The sequence below is a fragment of the Oncorhynchus clarkii genome, chromosome 7 (genome assembly GCF_045791955.1).
Source record: "Oncorhynchus clarkii lewisi isolate Uvic-CL-2024 chromosome 7, UVic_Ocla_1.0, whole genome shotgun sequence".
Classification (NCBI taxonomy): domain Eukaryota; kingdom Metazoa; phylum Chordata; class Actinopteri; order Salmoniformes; family Salmonidae; genus Oncorhynchus; species Oncorhynchus clarkii.
The window spans coordinates 28,919,834-28,937,098 of record NC_092153.1 but is presented as its reverse complement, the minus strand read 5'-3'; the positions used below and the strand labels follow the sequence as shown (position 1 = coordinate 28,937,098).

Here is a 17,265-nt window from a genome sequence, read left to right as displayed (position 1 = left end):
GTAGATGTATATAATGAACAGACAAGGTCTATACTGCTCCTATATGGTGTAACAATACATCATGTACACTAACATTCAAAAGTTTGAGGTCACTTAGAAATGTCCTTGTTTTTGAAAAAAAAACATTTTTTTTTGTAAACAGTGTGTGAACCTTCTTGTTCTTTAACAAGGCTTTTGTAAACAGTGTTTTTGCATGCAGAAATTCAACCAACCATGAAGGTCTGATTCACGCAGTCTCTGAACAGTTGATCTTGAGATGTGTCTGTTACTCTGTGAAGCATTTATTTGGGCTGCAATCTGAGGTGCAGTTAACTCTAATGAATGTATCTTCTGCTGCAGAAGTAACTCTGGGTCTTCCTTTCCTGTGGCAATCCTCATGAGAGCCACCCATACCTTGTCACAACACAACAGATTGGCTCAAACGCATTAAGAAGGAAAGAAATTCCACAAATTAACATTTCACTTGGCACACCTGTTAATTGAAGTGAATTCCAGGTGACTACCTCATGAAGCTGGTTGAGAGAATGCCAAGAGTGTGCAAAGCTGTCATCAAGGCAAATGGTGACTGCTTTGAAGAATCTCAAATATAAAATATATTTAGATTTGTTTAACCTTTTTTGGTTACTACATGATTCAATATGTGTTATTTCATAGTTTTGATGTCTTCACTATTATTCTACAATGTAGAAAAAAGTCAAATAAAAACCCTTGAATGAGTAGGTATGTCCAAACTTTTGACTGGTACTATATGTAAATGTAATATTTCAATTGTTGTTTTGTTACATTTGAAAAACCTGTTTTTGCTTTATCATTATGAGGTATTGTGTTGAAGGGAAGCCTAGTGGTTAGAGTGTTGGACTAGTAACCGAAAGGTTGCAAGTTCAAATCCCCGAGCTGACAAAGTACAAATCTGTCGTTCTGCCCCTGAACAGGCAGTTAAACCCACTGTTCCTAGGCCGTCGTTGAAAATAAGAATTTGTTCTTAACTGACTTGCCTGGTTAAATAAAGGTAAAATTCTCAAAAAATATGCTGATTACCCAGAATCCCATACCTTTATCACTGAGTGTAACGTAAACACACGAGCAGCGCAGCAGTCTAAGGCACTGCATCTCAGTGCTAGAGGCTTCACTACAGACCCTGGTTAGGCTGTAGCATAACAAACCGTGATTTGGAGTCGCATAGGTCAGCGCACAATTGACCCAATATCGTCTGGGTTTGGCCGGGGTAGGCCGTCAATGTAAATAAGAATTTGTCCTTAACTAACCTGCCTAGAGATTTAAAAATGTAACTTCATTACACCTTTACACTGGCATACAAACTCAGTAACACAGAGTAGATCATCCATATGACGTTGAGAAATACTGCATTGTGGGTAGTTTAGAATAATTCCCGAAATGTAATAACGCAAAAACATAACTGTTTGTATTTATAGGAAACCATATCGTGACAACAACTAGGTTAGTAAGTATTTAACCACACTGTTGAGTAAAAACACATACTCCCTACACTAACTTTTTGTCTGAAAATAAAATGTACATTTTACACAACTGCGTTACCCACTCCAATCAGCAGATGGCGATCTGGAAATTTAAGGCAATGCTGTTGGTGTGACGTATAATCTAGTGGACGGAACGCTTCTTTCAACAGCAGTAACAGTTACTCAGCCACCTCGGTAGCTTTCTAGACAAAATAGCCAAACCAATAAAGCGCTTTAGACGCTTTATAGTATATTAGCCACTGTGTTTTAAACCCACTTCTGTCGTGTAACGTAGTTAGTTATCCGTTTTAATGTAATATTTACGGTGTTGTTATTAGTCAGCTAGTGGGCTGGTTAAGTTAGCATTAGCATAGCTAGCTAACATCCCAACCATGAGTTCACTAAGCTATTCTCCTCCTGCTGAAGAAGAGAAGGTGTGCTGGACGGAGAAACAGGGTCTGTGGCTGAACGTTGTTGTGAAAGAGGAAGAGGAGGATGTCACAATACAAAAACAAGTAGAGGGTGAGGCTGTTACAGTGAAAGAAGAAGAGAAAGACGTTTCAGTGAAAGAAGAGGAAGACGTGTTCAGAGTAAAAGAGGAGGATGTTACAGTGAAAGAAGAGGAAGAGGCATGTTTCGGAGTGAAAGATGAGGATGGGGAGATTACTGTCACATTGAAAGAAGAAGAGGATGAAACTGGATATCTGGGCCCGAATTCCCAAAGGCATGTTATGGCATCCAATGGTTCTAACGTTGAACGGGCCCTGGTTAACACTAGTAAGTACTGTCTTACATACAGAGGCACAAACTCTGCAGTTGTTGAACTGATGTTTGGTGTTAAAGGGGAAATATGCAATAGCTACATCCATATTTAGACTTTAATGTGTTTATTTATAGCCATTGATTCTTGAAGAATATAACACATGCCTCATGAGCTTAGTTCAACTGTCCTACCACATCAGAACCCAAAATAAGATTTTTTTTACTCCAATAAGCGTTTTTACTCCGATGTTTAGAAACAATGTAAATCAACCACTATAGCATCAAAACATGGTTAAAACTATAATGTTGAAATCATGGATGGTCAGTCCTTGCATCCGTAGGACTGTCTATGAATTTGAGTCGTTACATTTCTCCAGACCCATCATCATCTTATTACCAAAACAGTGGTGGATTTACAGCTTTGTTATTGTTTGAACTGCAGATTGGTTGATTGTGGCCTTTTTTAAAGGGACAACCTGGGTTTTAAACAGCAACAAAATGGCTGCCCAGAGACTTGGTTTGGTAAACAGCTGAGGGATGGGGGAAGGAGAAGTGTAACCACTCTCAAATTCGTAGAGAAAGCTATTGTAGAAAGCTATTGTTCGGGACGTGAGTGTCCCACCTCTTAACAACCAGTGAAACTGCAGGGCGCCAAATTCTAAACAACAGAAATCCCATAATTAAAATTCCTCAAACATAGAAATATTTTAAATTCTCGTTAACCCAACCACAGTGTCCGATTTCAAAAACGCTTTTCGGCGTTTATGTCAGAGCCAAGTCACAGAAAGCATTCAGCCATTTTCCAACCAAAGAGTGGAGTCACAAAAAGCAGAAATATAGATACAATTAATCTCTAACCTTTGATCTTCATCAGATGACACTCATAGGACTTCATGTTACACAATACATGTATGTTTTGTTCGGGAAGTTCATATTCATATCCAAAAATCTGAGGTTACATTGGCGCGTTACGTTCAGTAGTCCGGTGATTTTTGCAGAGAGCCACATCAAGTTACAGAAATGCTCATAATAAATGTTGATGAAAATACAAGTATTATGCATGGAATTATAGATGCACTTCTCCTTAATGCAACCGCTGTGTCAGATTTAAAAAAAACTTTCCTGAAAAGCACAATCTCAGTACGGCGCTCAGACGACAAAAATCAAACCAAACAGATTTCCGCCATGTTGGAGTCAACAGATTTCAGAATTGCATGATAAATATTCACTTACCTTTGATGATCTTCATCAGAATGCACTCCCAGGAATCCCGGGTCCACAATAAATGCTTGTTCTGTTCGATAATGTCCATCATTTATGTCAAAATAGCTCCATTTGTTGGCGCGTTCAGTCCAGTAATCCACATTCATGACGCGCATTCACTCGGAGCAGACGAAAAGTCAAAAGAACATCTGTTACAGTCCGTAGCAACATGTCAAACGATGTTTAGAATCAATCTTTAGGGTGTTTTTAACATAAATCTTAATTAATGTTCCAACCAGACAATTAAATTGTCTTTACAAATGAAGTGGAACATAGCTACCTTTCACGTGAGCGTGCCAGACCGAGAATGTGGCACTCTGCCAGACCACTCACTCAAAGAGCCCTTATGAGCCCCTCCTTTAGAGTAGAATTCTCAAAACAGTTTCTAAATACTGTTGATATCTAGTGGAAGCTTTGGGAAGTGAAACATAACTAATATCCCACTGTATCTTCAATAGGGGCTGAGTTGAAAAACTACAAACCTCAGATTTCCCACTTCCTGGTTGGATTTTTTCTCAGGTTTTTTCCTGCCATATGAGTTATGTTATACTCACAGACATCATTGAAACAGTTTTCAAATGTACTAATTATATGCATATTCTAGCTTTTATGGCTGAGTAGCGGGCTGATTAATTTGGGCATGTTTTTCATCCAAAATTCCCAATACTGCCCCCTACCCCAAAGAAGTTAAGGTGTTGGCTTGACAGTCGCTGGACCCAGGTTTGAGTCCAGCTCAGGACTACCCCGTGAATTCACTACACTATAAATACAAGGACTGGCCGTCCATGAGGTCAAAATGATAGTTTTAACAAGATTTCGAGGCTATACAGTGGCGTTACAAACAGTGGCGTTATACAAGATTATGTTTTAGTTTCTGATGGGGTAATACAGTTGAAACATTTGAGGCATTTATAAGTTATACTTTTCAATAATCAATGGTTATATAGTAAATGGGTCTTTCTATAACTGCCAGTGTAGATTTCCTGTGGGGGTCAAATTGTTAGCTGTTGATTAGTCATTAGCTGTGTTAGAATACTCATACTAACTGCTATTTTTGATGTTAATTGAGTATATAGTATGCTTATTGGTCATAGTATGATGTTTAGTATGCCAAAAGTTCCCGGATGTCGTTCTCAATTCACCATAATATGACGTAAACACGCAGTACGTTAGGGCCCATAATGCAATTCTTCAGGAAATGGGCGTGGCTTCACATCGGTTTCAGATTTGAAGAAAATGGCGGAACATATTCAGCCGAAGTCCAACGAGAGCCGATACAAATTCATTGTTTTAACTAATTATAACAAATGTTAAGAAAATGTTGAGCAATGTAATAAAGTAATGACTTTTCCAATAAGTTACCTTACACGTTATTTTGTCTGACAATTTGTTAGCATTTTATTACAGCAGTATGCACCGGTATGTTAACTCGCTACCTAACGTTAGTTGGCTACTTATACATCAAACATGCCAGTATATTAACTATATTCTAACTACCCAACGTTTATTGGCTTGATTATTCCCGTCATTCTTAGCTAAATGGTATAGTCGTTGTGCTTTCTCAATGGACATTCGGATGCTTTCATAAATCCTCTCTGGCTCTCTACTCTGATTTCAGAGCTCTCTCGTCTGAGTACCAGAGAGCAGAATAATGAATTTACTAGCGCTCAACACCCGTTCAATGTGTCCAGGTGTCAGTAAACGGAGGCAAAAAAAAACGTAATTTAAATGTTTTCCAACAGCACAGTTACAGTCACTCTGGATGACATGAAAACTCCCTAACCAGCTCTGCTAGGGCGAGTAAAATGGTCAGAGTCTCATTTGTGTCTGGAAGTAGCCAGCAAGCTGAGGTCAGAACGGTCAAATCAACCCAACTCCTCGGCCGGAGCGGCCAGTAGCCCCAAGAGAGAAACGGGATGAATTTATAAACAGACAATCTGACAACGGTCTGAATTTATGAAGCACTCTGGTATTCAAGATTAAATTTAAGAAACCACAAGATGAAATCGTAAAATGTCTAACTAGTAATGTGTTATGCTAACTAGCTAGCAAGAGGTTGCAATGCAACAGCATGAACTTCCGGTAGACAGGAGAAGAGCGTTCAACTGAAAGGAAACGGTTCGGTTACAGTATACTACAATTAACTAATAGTATGCAGTATATACTCATTAAATATGTAGTTACAGTATACTACAGTGAACTAATAGTATGTAGTATATACTCATTAAGTATGTTGAGACCGACGGGAGTAAGGCTCTTTAAATTAAACATCCAGGCAGCCTCTAGTTCTTAACAATAAATTGTCGAGGTCACCCCCTCTCTTAGGGACGGTGATGTGTTTGATGCCGATATAATGTAGGGAAGAAATAAGGGGTTCGCTTCCAAAAAGTTATAAGATAAATAACTGCCTTAGTGAAGCATGTGATAACACCTTTGATTGGGATCTGTTTCCCTGTTTGGTGGTGTTTGAAGGATCTACATTTACAAGTGCCATTGCATTGAGCGCAGCCATTACACTTGTAGTTTCCATCCGGGAGAGGTGCAAATAGATGTTGTGCAGGAGTATTGTGGGGTGGTAAATCAGAGTTTACCAATTGATCTCTGAGATTTCTGCCCCGTGAGAATATTCCCTTAATTTGTTCAGAGCACTTTGAGTAGCGGGTAAGAACGCAAGAATGGTGCCGAAGAATATGGCTGACGTTTTACCTGCTCCTGACCAATTGTGTTTTTGTTCGTTTGTTTTGCTTTGTTTGTAACTTATTTTTTTAAATCTTATTTTGTACATAATGTTGCTGCTACCGTCTCTTATGACCGAAAATAACTTCTGGACATCAGAACATTGATTACTCACCACCTCGAGCTGGAATAATTTTTTTCCTTCACGAGTCCGAAGAGCCCTATGTGAGGGACATATTGCTTTCAGGCCCAAATCCCCGTCATTTGCGTGAAGAGAAGACTGAGAAAAAGGAGGCGGAGATCGGACTGCCTTGTGAGGATTTGTATGCGGTCGAGTAAACCCCCACTGCCTTCAATTCTACTAGCAAACGTGCAATCTTTGGAAAATAAAATCGATAACCTACGAGGAAGATTAACATACCAACGAGACATTAAAAACTGTAATATCTAATGCGGAGTCGTGGCTGACTGATGACATTATCAACATACAGCTGGCTGATTATACGCTGCATTGGCAGGATGGAACAGCGGCGTCTGGTAAGACCAGGGGTGTGGGACTATGTATTTTTGTAAATAACAGCTGGTGCACGATATCTAAGGAAGTCTCAAGGTTTTGCTCGCCTGAGGTAGTTTGTCTACAGCTTATCATGAGATACTCTATCTATCTAGAGAGTTTGTCTGTATTTTTCGTAGCTGTCAACATACCACCACAGACTGATGCTGGCACGAAGACCACACTCAATGAGCTATATTCTGCCATAAGCAAACAGGAAAATGCTTCCAGAGACAGCGCTCCTAGTGGCCGGGAACTTTAATGCAGGGAAATCTAAATCTGTTTTTACCTCATTTCTACCAGCATGTTAAATGTGCAATGAGAGGGAAAACAACTCTAGACCACCTTTTCTCCTCACACAGAGAGACGCGTACAAAGCTCTCCCTCGCCCTCCATTTGGCAAATCTGACCATAATTCTATCCTCCTGATCCCTGTTTACAAGCAAAAATGAAAGCAGGAAACACCAGTGGTCAATAAAAAGCAGATGAAGCAGATGCGAAGCTACTGGACTGTTTTGCTAGCACAGTCGATTATGTTCCGGGATTCTTCCGATGGCATTGAGGACTACACCACATCAGTCATTGGCTTCATCAATAAGTGCATCGATGACGTCGTCCCCACAGTGACCATACTTACATACCCCAACCAGAAGCCATGGATTACAGGCAACATCCATGCTGAGCTAAAGGCAAGAGCTGCTGCTTTCAAGGAGCAGGACTCTAACCCGGGAACTTATAAGAAATCCCGCTATGCCCTCCGACGAACCATCAAACAAGCAAAGTGTCAATACAGGACTAAGATCGAATCGTACTACACCGGCTCCGACGCTCTACCAGACGAGCAAAAATACTTCTACGCTTGCTGCGAGGAAAATAACACTGAAACATGCATGAGAGCACCAGCTGTTCCAGACAACTGTGTGATCACACTCCCCGCAGCCGGTGTGAGTAAGACCTTTAAACAGGTCAACATTCACAAGGCCGCAGGGCCAGACAGATTACCAGGACGTGTACTCGAGGTTTATGTTATTTTTAAGTTAAGTTATGGGCCAATTGGCATACACATAGTGTACAAACCCTCATTGTCAGGCTGATGGTAAAGCTAGCCAAAGAGCATTTTACTGGTTGAAGTGTTGAAGAATAAAGCAATTGATTTGTGACAGTAAAACAAATAGTATAGTAGTATACAGTGGGGCAAAAAAGTATTTAGTCAGCCACCAATTGTGCAAGGTCTCCCACTTAAAAAGATGAGAGGCCTGTAATTTTCATCATAGGTACACTACAACTATGACAGACAAAATGAGAAAAAAAATCCAGAAAATCACATTGTAGGATTTTTTATGAATTTACAGTGCCTTGCGAAAGTATACGGCCCCCTTGAACTTTGCGACCTTTTGCCACATTTCAGGCTTCAAACATAAAGATATAAAACTGTATTTTTTTGTGAAGAATTAACAACAAGTGGGACACAATCATGAAGTGGAACGACATTTATTGGATATTTCAAACTTTTTTAACAAATCAAAAACGGAAAAATTGGGCGTGCAAAATTATTCAGCCCCCTTAAGTTAATACTTTGTAGCGCCACCTTTTGCTGCGATTACAGCTGTAAGTCGCTTGGGGTATGTCTCTATCAGTTTTGCACATCGAGAGACTGAATTTTTTTCCCATTCCTCCTTGCAAAACAGCTCGAGCTCAGTGAGGTTGGATGGAGAGCATTTGTGAACAGCAGTTTTCAGTTCTTTCCACAGATTCTCGATTGGATTCAGGTCTGGACTTTGACTTGGCCATTCTAACACCTGGATATGTTTATTTTTGAACCATTCCATTGTAGATTTTGCTTTATGTTTTGGATCATTGTCTTGTTGGAAGACAAATCTCCGTCCCAGTCTCAGGTCTTTTGCAGACTCAGAATCAGGTTTTCTTCCAGAATGGTCCTGTATTTGGCTCCATCCATCTTCCCATCAATTTTAACCATCTTCCCTGTCCCTGCTGAAGAAAAGCATGCCCAAACCATGATGCTGCCACCACCATGTTTGACAGTGGGGATGGTGTGTTCTGGGTGATGAGCTGTGTTGCTTTTACGCCAAACATAACGTTTTGCATTGTTGCCAAAAAGTTCAATTTTGGTTTCATCTGACCAGAGCACCTTCTTCCACATGTTTGGTGTCCCAGGTGGCTTTTGGAAAACTTTAAACAACACTTTTTATGGATATCTTTAAGAAATGGCTTTCTTCTTGCCACTCTTCCATAAAGGCCAGATTTGTGCAATATACGACTGATTGTTGTCCTATGGACAGAGTCTCCCACCTCAGCTGTAGATCTCTGCAGTTCATCCAGAGTGATCATGGGCCTCTTGGCTGCATCTCTGATCAGTCTTCTCCTTGTATGAGCTGAAAGTTTAGAGGGACGGCCAGGTCTTGGTAGATTTGCAGTGGTCTGATACTCCTTCCATTTCAATATTATCGCTTGCACAGTGCTCCTTGGGATGTTTAAAGCTTGGGAAATATTTTTGTATCCAAATCCGGCTTTAAACTTCTTCACAACAGTATCTCAGACCTGCCTGGTGTGTTTCTTGTTCTTCATGATGCTCTCTTCGCTTTTAACGGACCTCTGAGACTATCACAGTGCAGGTGCATTTATACGGAGACTTGATTACACACAGGTGGATTGTATTTATCATCATTAGTCAATTAGGTCAACATTGGATCATTCAGAGATCCTCACTGAACTTCTGGAGAGAGTTTGCTGCACTGAAAGTAAAGGGGCTGAATAATTTTGCACGCCCAATTTTTCAGTTTTTGATTTGTTAAAAAAGTTTGAAATATCCAATAAATGTCGTTCCACTTCATGATTGTGTCCCACTTGTTGTTGATTCTCCACAAAAAAATACAGTTTTATATCTTTATGTTTGAAGCCTGAAATGTGGCAAAAGGTTGCAAAGTTCAAGGGGGCCGAATACTTTCGCAAGGCACTGTATTTGCAAATTATGTTGGAAAATAAGTATTTGGTCACCTACAAACAAGCAAGATTTCTGGCTCTCACAGACCTGTAACTTCTTCTTTAAGAGGCTCCTCTGTCCTCCTCGTTACCTGTATTAATGGCACCTGTTTGAACTTATCAGTATAGAAGACACCTGTCCACAACCTCAAACAGTCACACTCCAAACTCCACTATGGCCAAGACCAAAGAGCTGTTAAAGGACACCAGAAACAAAATTGTAGACCTGCACCAGGCTGGGAAGACTGAATCTGCAATAGATAAGCAGCTTGGTTTGAAGAAATCAACTGTGGGAGCAATTATTTGGAAATGGACGTGCCAGACGTGTCCCCCTGCTTAAGCCAGTACATGCCCAGGCCCGTCTGAAGTGTGCTAGAGAGCATTTGGATGATCCAGAAGAAGATTGGGAGAATGTCATACAGTCAGATGAAACCAAAATGTAACTTTTTGGTAAAAACTCAACTCGTCGTGTTTGGAGGACAAAGAATGCTGAGTTGCATCCAAAGAACACCATACCTACTGTGAAGCATGGGGGTGGAAACATCATGCTTTGGGGCTGTTTTTCTGCAAAGGGACCAGGACAACTGATCCGTGTAAAGGAAAGAATGAATGGAGCCATGTATCGTGAGATTTTGAGTGAAAACCTCCTTCCATCAGTAAGGGCATTGAAGATGAAACGTGGCTGGGTTTTTCAGCATGACAATGATCCCAAACATACCGCCCGGGCAACGAAGGAGTGGCTTCGTAAGAAGCATTTCAAGGTCCTGGAGTGGCCTAGCCAGTCTCCAGATCTCAACCCCATAGAAAATCTTTGGAGGGAGTTGAAAGTCCGTGTTGCCCAGCAACAGCCCCAAAACATCACTGCTCTAGAGGAGATCTGCATGGAGGAATGGGCCAAAATACCAGCAACAGTGTGTGAAAACCTTGTGAAGACTTACAGAAAACGTTTGACCTCTGTCATTGCCAACAGAGGGTATATAACAAAGTATTGAGATAAACTTTTGTTATTGAACAAATACTTATTTTCCACCATAATTTGCAAATAAATTCATTAAAAATCCTACAATGTGGTTTTCTGGATTTTTTTTCTCATTTTGTCTGTCATAGTTGAAGTGTACCTATGATGAAAATGACAGGCCTCTCTCATGTTTTTAAGTGGGAGAACATGCACAATTGGTGGCTGACTAAATACTTTTTTGCCCCACTGTAAGCAACCTGGAAATGGATGCTATATTTGCTGTCAGCCGACGAGAACTCCCCTGAGTTTTTCCCCATGGTGGTGAACTGGTGAATAGACACAGAGCTTAATGTGAGTTTCCTTGAGTAGCACTCCTGATCTTACGCTGATTGTGCTCTGTAATATTCAGAATACATTGTAAAAAACAAATCTTCGCTCACCATTTTTGCTCCAACCAGATATACTACATCCATAACTAGCAGTTTCCTCATTAGCAGGGAGGAGTTTTTTTACAACCAAATATACTACATCCATAACTAGCTGTTTCCTCATTAGCAGGGAGGAGTTTCTGCTACCAAATTGCGTGTGCATCGCCCTCGTGCTGCAATTTTAGCAAACACAGAAAGTGGCCTATATTGGAGACCAAAAGTCTTCTGGCACACTGCTTAGAGTTTCAGCAACTTTAATAACTTGTTTCTAATTAATACTAATATGAAAACAAGACAAAATTTGACTTGTTGCTAACTTGACTGTCTTAATTGTCAAATCATTTAAGACATCAATTGTTGTACAACTTCGTGGGTACGCTATGGGCATAACCTTTTACCTCAAATAAACAGTGGATTTCTGCTGTTGTGGGCCTTCAAAACTTCTTCAGGCTAGGGGGCACTATTTTCACATCCGGATGAAAAGTGTGCCCAAAGTAAACTGCCTGCTACTCAGGCCCAGAAGCTAGGATATGCATATTATTAGTAGATGTGGATAGAAAACACTGAAGGTTCTAAAACTGTTTGAATGATGTCTGTGAGTATAACAGAAATTATTTGGCAGGCGAAACCCCGAGGGCAAACCATCCAGGATTTTTTTTGGGGGGGTCACTCTCTTCTCAATGGAAATCTAGAATTCTAAGGCATTTGCTTGCAGTTCCTATCGCTTCCACTAGATGTCAACAGTCTAGAAATTGGTTGATGTTTTTTCCTTTGAGAAATGAAGAAGCCCTGTTCCGAACGAGGGTGAAGTGTACTGTTGTGGTTGAGGCGCGCGACCTAAAAGCTCCACTTTGTTTTCCTCCGGTATTGAACACAGTTTATTCCGTTTTAAATTGTATTGATTATTTACATTTAAAAATACCTAAAGTTGGATTAGGAAAGTTATTTGAAATGTTTGGATCAAGTTTACAGGTAACTTATTAGATCATGTGTAGTCATGTTGGACGAGTTGGAACCGGTGTATTTCTGAATCAAACGCACCAAATAAATGGACATTTTGGATATATAACGACAGAATTTATCGAAACAAAAAGATGTGATGTTCGATGGACATATTGGAGTGCCAATAGAAGAAGATCTTCAAAGGTAAGGCATTAATTATATGTTATTTCTGACTTTTGTGTTGTGCCTGGCGAGATGAATTATGATTTTCATGTGTATGTTTGATGGGGTGCTATCCTCAGATAATAGCATGGTTTGCTTCGCCATAAAGCCTTTTTGAAATCTGATGCTGTGCCCGGATTAACAAGAAGTTCATATTTAAACCCATGTATAACACTTGTATGATTTATTTATTATTATGAGTATTTCTGTTTTTGAATTTGGCACTCTGCTATTGTTGTCAAATAACGGGATTGGCGCGGGAAGGGATCACTAACCATCTGTCTGACTTTGTCGTTCACATAGGAGAGAGACGGGACTATCGTGGATCCTCTGGGGAACCTCAACAACATCATGATGCTGAGGAGGCAGAGAAGAGTCTCTCCAGATCAGAACTCCTCAAGAAACACCAGCAGAGACCCACAGGGAAGAAATCCAACTGCGGCTCTGAATGTGGGAAGAGATTCAACTCTAAAGTAGACCTTAAAATACATCAAAGAATTCACACAGGAGAGAAATCTTTTGGCTGTGATCAATGTGGGAAAACATTTATTCGTCTACAAACCCTGAAATCACACCAGAGAATACACACTGGAGAGAAACCTTATGGCTGTGATCAATGTGGGAAGAGTTATACTCAGCTAATCAGCCTGATAGTACACCAGCGGACACACACAGGAGAGAAACCTTATAGCTGTAATCAATGTGAGAAGAGTTTTACTACATCTAGCTATCTAACTATACACAAGAGAACACACACAGGAGAGAAACCATTTAGCTGTGATCAATGTGGGAAGAGTTTTACTCAGCTAAACAACCTGATAGTACACCAGCGGACACACACAGGAGAGAAACCTTATAGCTGTGATCAATGTGGGAAGAGTTTTACACAGCTAAACAACCTGACAGTACACCAGCGGACACACACAGGAGCGAAATCTTATGGCTGTGATCAATGTGGAAAGAGTTTTACTGCTTCAAGCTCCTTGATAGTCCACCAGATAACACACACAGGAGAGAAATCTTATAGTTGTAATCTATGTGGGAAGAGTTTTACTAGGTCTAGCTGTCTAACTTTACACCAGAGAACACACACAGGAGATAAACCATTTAGCTGTAATCAATGTGGGAAGAGTTTTACTAGGTCTAGCTGTCTAACTATACACCAGAGAACACACACGGGAGAGAAACCTTTTAGCTGTGATCAATGTGGGAAGAGTTTTACTACATCTAGCCAGCTGACTTTACACCTGAGAACACACACAGGAGAGAAACCTTTTAGCTGCGATCAATGTGGTAAGAGTTTTACTACATCTAGCCAGCTGACATTACACCTGAGAACACACACAGGAGAGAAACCTTATAACTGTGATAAATGTGGGAAGAGTTTTACTCGGTCAAACAGCCTGATGTCACACCAGAGAATACACACTGGAGAGTTACCTTATAGCTGTGATCAATGTGACCAGAGATACCTTGATAAAAGATCTCTGATTAAACATCAGAAAATACATGCATGAAGGAGTTGTTTCATGATATCAATGAAATGTCACAATGTAGAATGGTTTAACATTGTAGTAGGAGTATTTCAATAACCTCACAACGTTTCAACAGCATGTACAACCTGATTTCCTCCAAACTCGATTTCAGTGATGTATTGCTACTTGTCAAAACAGCAGCATTTCTGGTGTTTGTGCAGTTTATAAGGTGCTTGTTTAAATGTAATGTGATTATTGTGGCAGATGTTTGTGTATACATAGCACTTATGTTTAGGTTTTCAATATATCACAACTGTCTCTGCATAATATTGGTTATTGATTTTGACACGTTAAAACTGGGGCCATCCCACCTAGCAAAATGTAATTGAAAAGAAGACTATGCCCGACTTCCAAACACATTCGGTTTTAGTCTTTTCGGGTCATTTTTTTCAATTATTTTAAAAATAAAAAATCCAACGTACTTGCAGCCTATTCACATGGACGCAGTATAATAAATTAGTCTATAATCAATTTTATTAACAATGTGACATCACTCCAGTATTTCTTGACATTCAAGTGCTAATGGTCTTTATTCCACTACTAAAGAAGCATGTCTCAAATCACCTCATATTTCAAACATCCAGCCTGACAAAAGATTATTCCATGCCTCACCACTAAATGAATAATTGCCAATACATATTAACAAAGGGGTGTACATTTAGTTTTGATATTTCATATTTACAATTCATGTAACATTTAGTAATCATAATTATTTATGCAACCAACTGACAATTTTGGGGTGCAATTATATTGACATTGTTGCCCTGCTTTTAAAATATCAGGGTTCATTCTCAGATGTGCCAAACCAAATGTACTAGAGCATGACATTGGGGACTGGGCCCCGATCCAACAACGTTAGACATGGGTTTTATCTCTTATTCTTTTCTGTATTTTAGGGGGACGAGAGTTCAAGAAGCAAGTGAGTTTTAGGATTCTATAGAAAGAAAAAGGAGAAAAGATACAATTGTATATTATTATTTAGAAATGTGTTTTTGTTTTTAACTGTAGACAGCCAGTAGACACAATGTTTATATTGTAGAAGATGAAGCGTTGCAGTTGATTATAATGTGAAATGGAAGTTGTTCTCTGTTGGTGGTAAGAAACTTGTTCAACAAAAATATAGGATATATTTGTTGTCTTAAGGTGGAAGGTGTTACAGGCTTTGGTTTTTCCATTAATGTTTTGAGGTTGGACTTTAGCACGTAGGAAAGGGGGATACCTTAGTTCCTAGTTGTACAACTGAATGCATTCAACTGAAATGTGTCTTCGGTGCACTAATTGGTGTCACCTCATTAGTCAGTATGTGTTACACCTGTGCTGGCTTGTCCATCTCGTTAGTGGGAAGGTGTTTCACCTGAGCTGGTCCAGGTTCTATTTAAGAGTGTCTGGCCCAGTGCTCCAGTTGTCTTGATAGATGTGGAGAGTCAACACCTTTAGTTGCTCCACCTTTTTGGTTTAAAGATGTTTTCACAGAGCTTTTTTTCTTAAAAAAAAAAAAATGAATACAAACCTGGTCGGTTCCGGCGATTGGTATAGCAAATACCGTAAGATTTTCATGGACTGAAAAGGAGATGGAACCTTGGGGCAGGGAAACTTTTGGAAGGACCATATTGATGGGATGCCTCAGGATAGAGGTGAAGGAAGTGCTCTGCCTTCAAGGGAACCCGAATGAGAAGGCTTTCGATGTGACGTTTCACAAAGAAGAAAAACATGATGAAGTAATGAAGATGGCAAAGGAAGCGGAGAAAACGGGACCCCTGTGCCATTATGCGGTGACCAGCCTGGCGAAGAACAACTTCAGGGTGGTCACCGTAACCATGTACAATCCGCATGTGAAAGATGAAGAGGTCAGGGCCTTTCTGGGGAGGTACATGGACAATGTCTCCTCAGCGAGGTACCTCAGGGACTCCCTGGGTTTCTGGAACGGGAGGAGAGGTTTCCAGGCGTTACTCAGGGAGTCCCCGAAGAGTGTGGATGGCTACCTCCATCCTCCGGCGATGTTCTCCCTGGGGGCTGACAGGGGAACACTCTACTATGCACGTCAGCCCCCGTTCTGCAGGCGTTGTATGGCCTACGGCCATATCCTGGCCTCGTGCAGCGCCAAGAAATGTTGTTTTTGTGGGTCGGAAGAGCACGAGGCCAAGGAGTGTGACGAGCCCAAGGCTTGCCACGGGTGTGGCTCAAGAGCACACCTGTGGCGTGATTGCCCGGCTCGTCACAGGTCATACGCGTCTGCAGCTGGGGGGGGAGCGGGGGATGGGGGGAGGAAAGAGAGGACGCATGCGGATTGTACGGATGGCACAGGGGAGAGGACGGAGAAGGACGAAGAAGGGAAGAAGGAAGAGGCGAAAAGAAAGAGGAGAGAAGATGGAAAGAAGGAAAAAGAAGGAGAGATTAAAAAGAAGGTGGAAGAACGTGGAGGAGCAGAGAAGAGGGAGAAGGGGACAGTGGGACGAGAAGGAGTGGAAGGAGTGGAAGAGGGAAGGGGGACAGTGACGGAGAAGGAGGGAGGAGTGGATGTGGGAGGGGAGGGGGTGGGAGGGGGGGAGATGGGGGGAAGGAGTGGGGGGACAGCCTGCCAGGCTTCCTCGAGGTCGAAATGAGGGATTTGGTGGAGGGGTTAGTGGGGATGGGACGTTGTGTCTCCCCGCTACCTCCTTCACCAAAGAAGAAAGGGATAAAGAGGGGGAGCTTGGCAGGAAGTGAGAGGGAGGGGGGTGTGGAGGGGGAGGGGGGGGTTAAGAGAGTGGCGGGGGGGGGGGGTAATTTGTCCTCCCGGTTTGCCTCAGCCCCTTGCATTTTAGTGGATGACTCCAGTGAGGGGTCGGTGGGTTGTTTGCTAGAGGGATCCCAACTCCTGTTTGGGGAGATGGGGTCCCCTATATGCAGCCCTGAGGCAAACAGGGAGGGGGGGATGGTGGGTGGGGAGGGAGGACCCAACACACTGCCTGGATCATGGGTTGGGATGGAGGACGGGGGGGCGTCAGGAGAGGAGAGGACGTCCCCGCCGGTGGAGATGGACCAGGGGAGCATCGGGTGAGTCTCCTGGTTTTTCTTTGGGTTTTGGGGTTTTTATTTGTTGTAAATAATTAAATGAATAGTTCTGTTTCTTTTTTTAGTCTAAATGTTAGGGGGTTAAGGGATAATGTTAAAAGGAGGGCGTTTTTTTGTTATTTAGAGGGTGTGGGGTTTGATTTCTGTTTTTTACAGGAGGCTCACCTGAGGGATGGTGGGGATGTGTGTAGATTTAAGAGGGAGTGGGATAAGGGGGAATCTTTTTGGGGCATAGGAGGGGTGCACTCAACAGGAGTAGGGATTTTGTGTGGGCATAGAGAGGTTAAAATAGAGAACACTTTTGTAATAATGCAGGGTAGAGATTTGGGGATAGATGTTAAGTTTAGAGAAGCTAGATATAGGTTAATTGGGGTGTATGGGCCACAGGTGGCGG

General features: G+C 41.4%; 1 protein-coding gene across 1 annotated transcript; it reads left to right on the top strand.

Annotated features, from left to right (window-relative positions):
* The first annotated feature begins 1,668 nt into the window (after positions 1–1,668).
* On the top strand, positions 1,669–14,322 carry LOC139413153 (zinc finger protein ZFP2-like). Its single transcript, XM_071160249.1, has 2 exons — positions 1,669–2,255; positions 12,586–14,322. Exons 1-2 carry the CDS (start codon positions 1,871–1,873, stop codon positions 13,797–13,799), a joined length of 1,599 nt encoding a protein of 532 aa, XP_071016350.1. The 5' UTR covers positions 1,669–1,870; the 3' UTR covers positions 13,800–14,322.
* Positions 14,323–17,265: the final 2,943 nt, after the last annotated feature.

Bases quoted from the DNA above. Each gene is read 5' to 3' on its own strand.
- LOC139413153 (XM_071160249.1), top strand. From the start codon at position 1,871: ATGAGTTCACTAAGCTATTCTCCTCCTGCTGAAGAAGAGAAGGTGTGC. The intron at 2,256-12,585 runs GTAAGTACTGTC...TCGTTCACATAG, and splicing joins ACGGGCCCTGGTTAACACTA to GAGAGAGACGGGACTATCGT.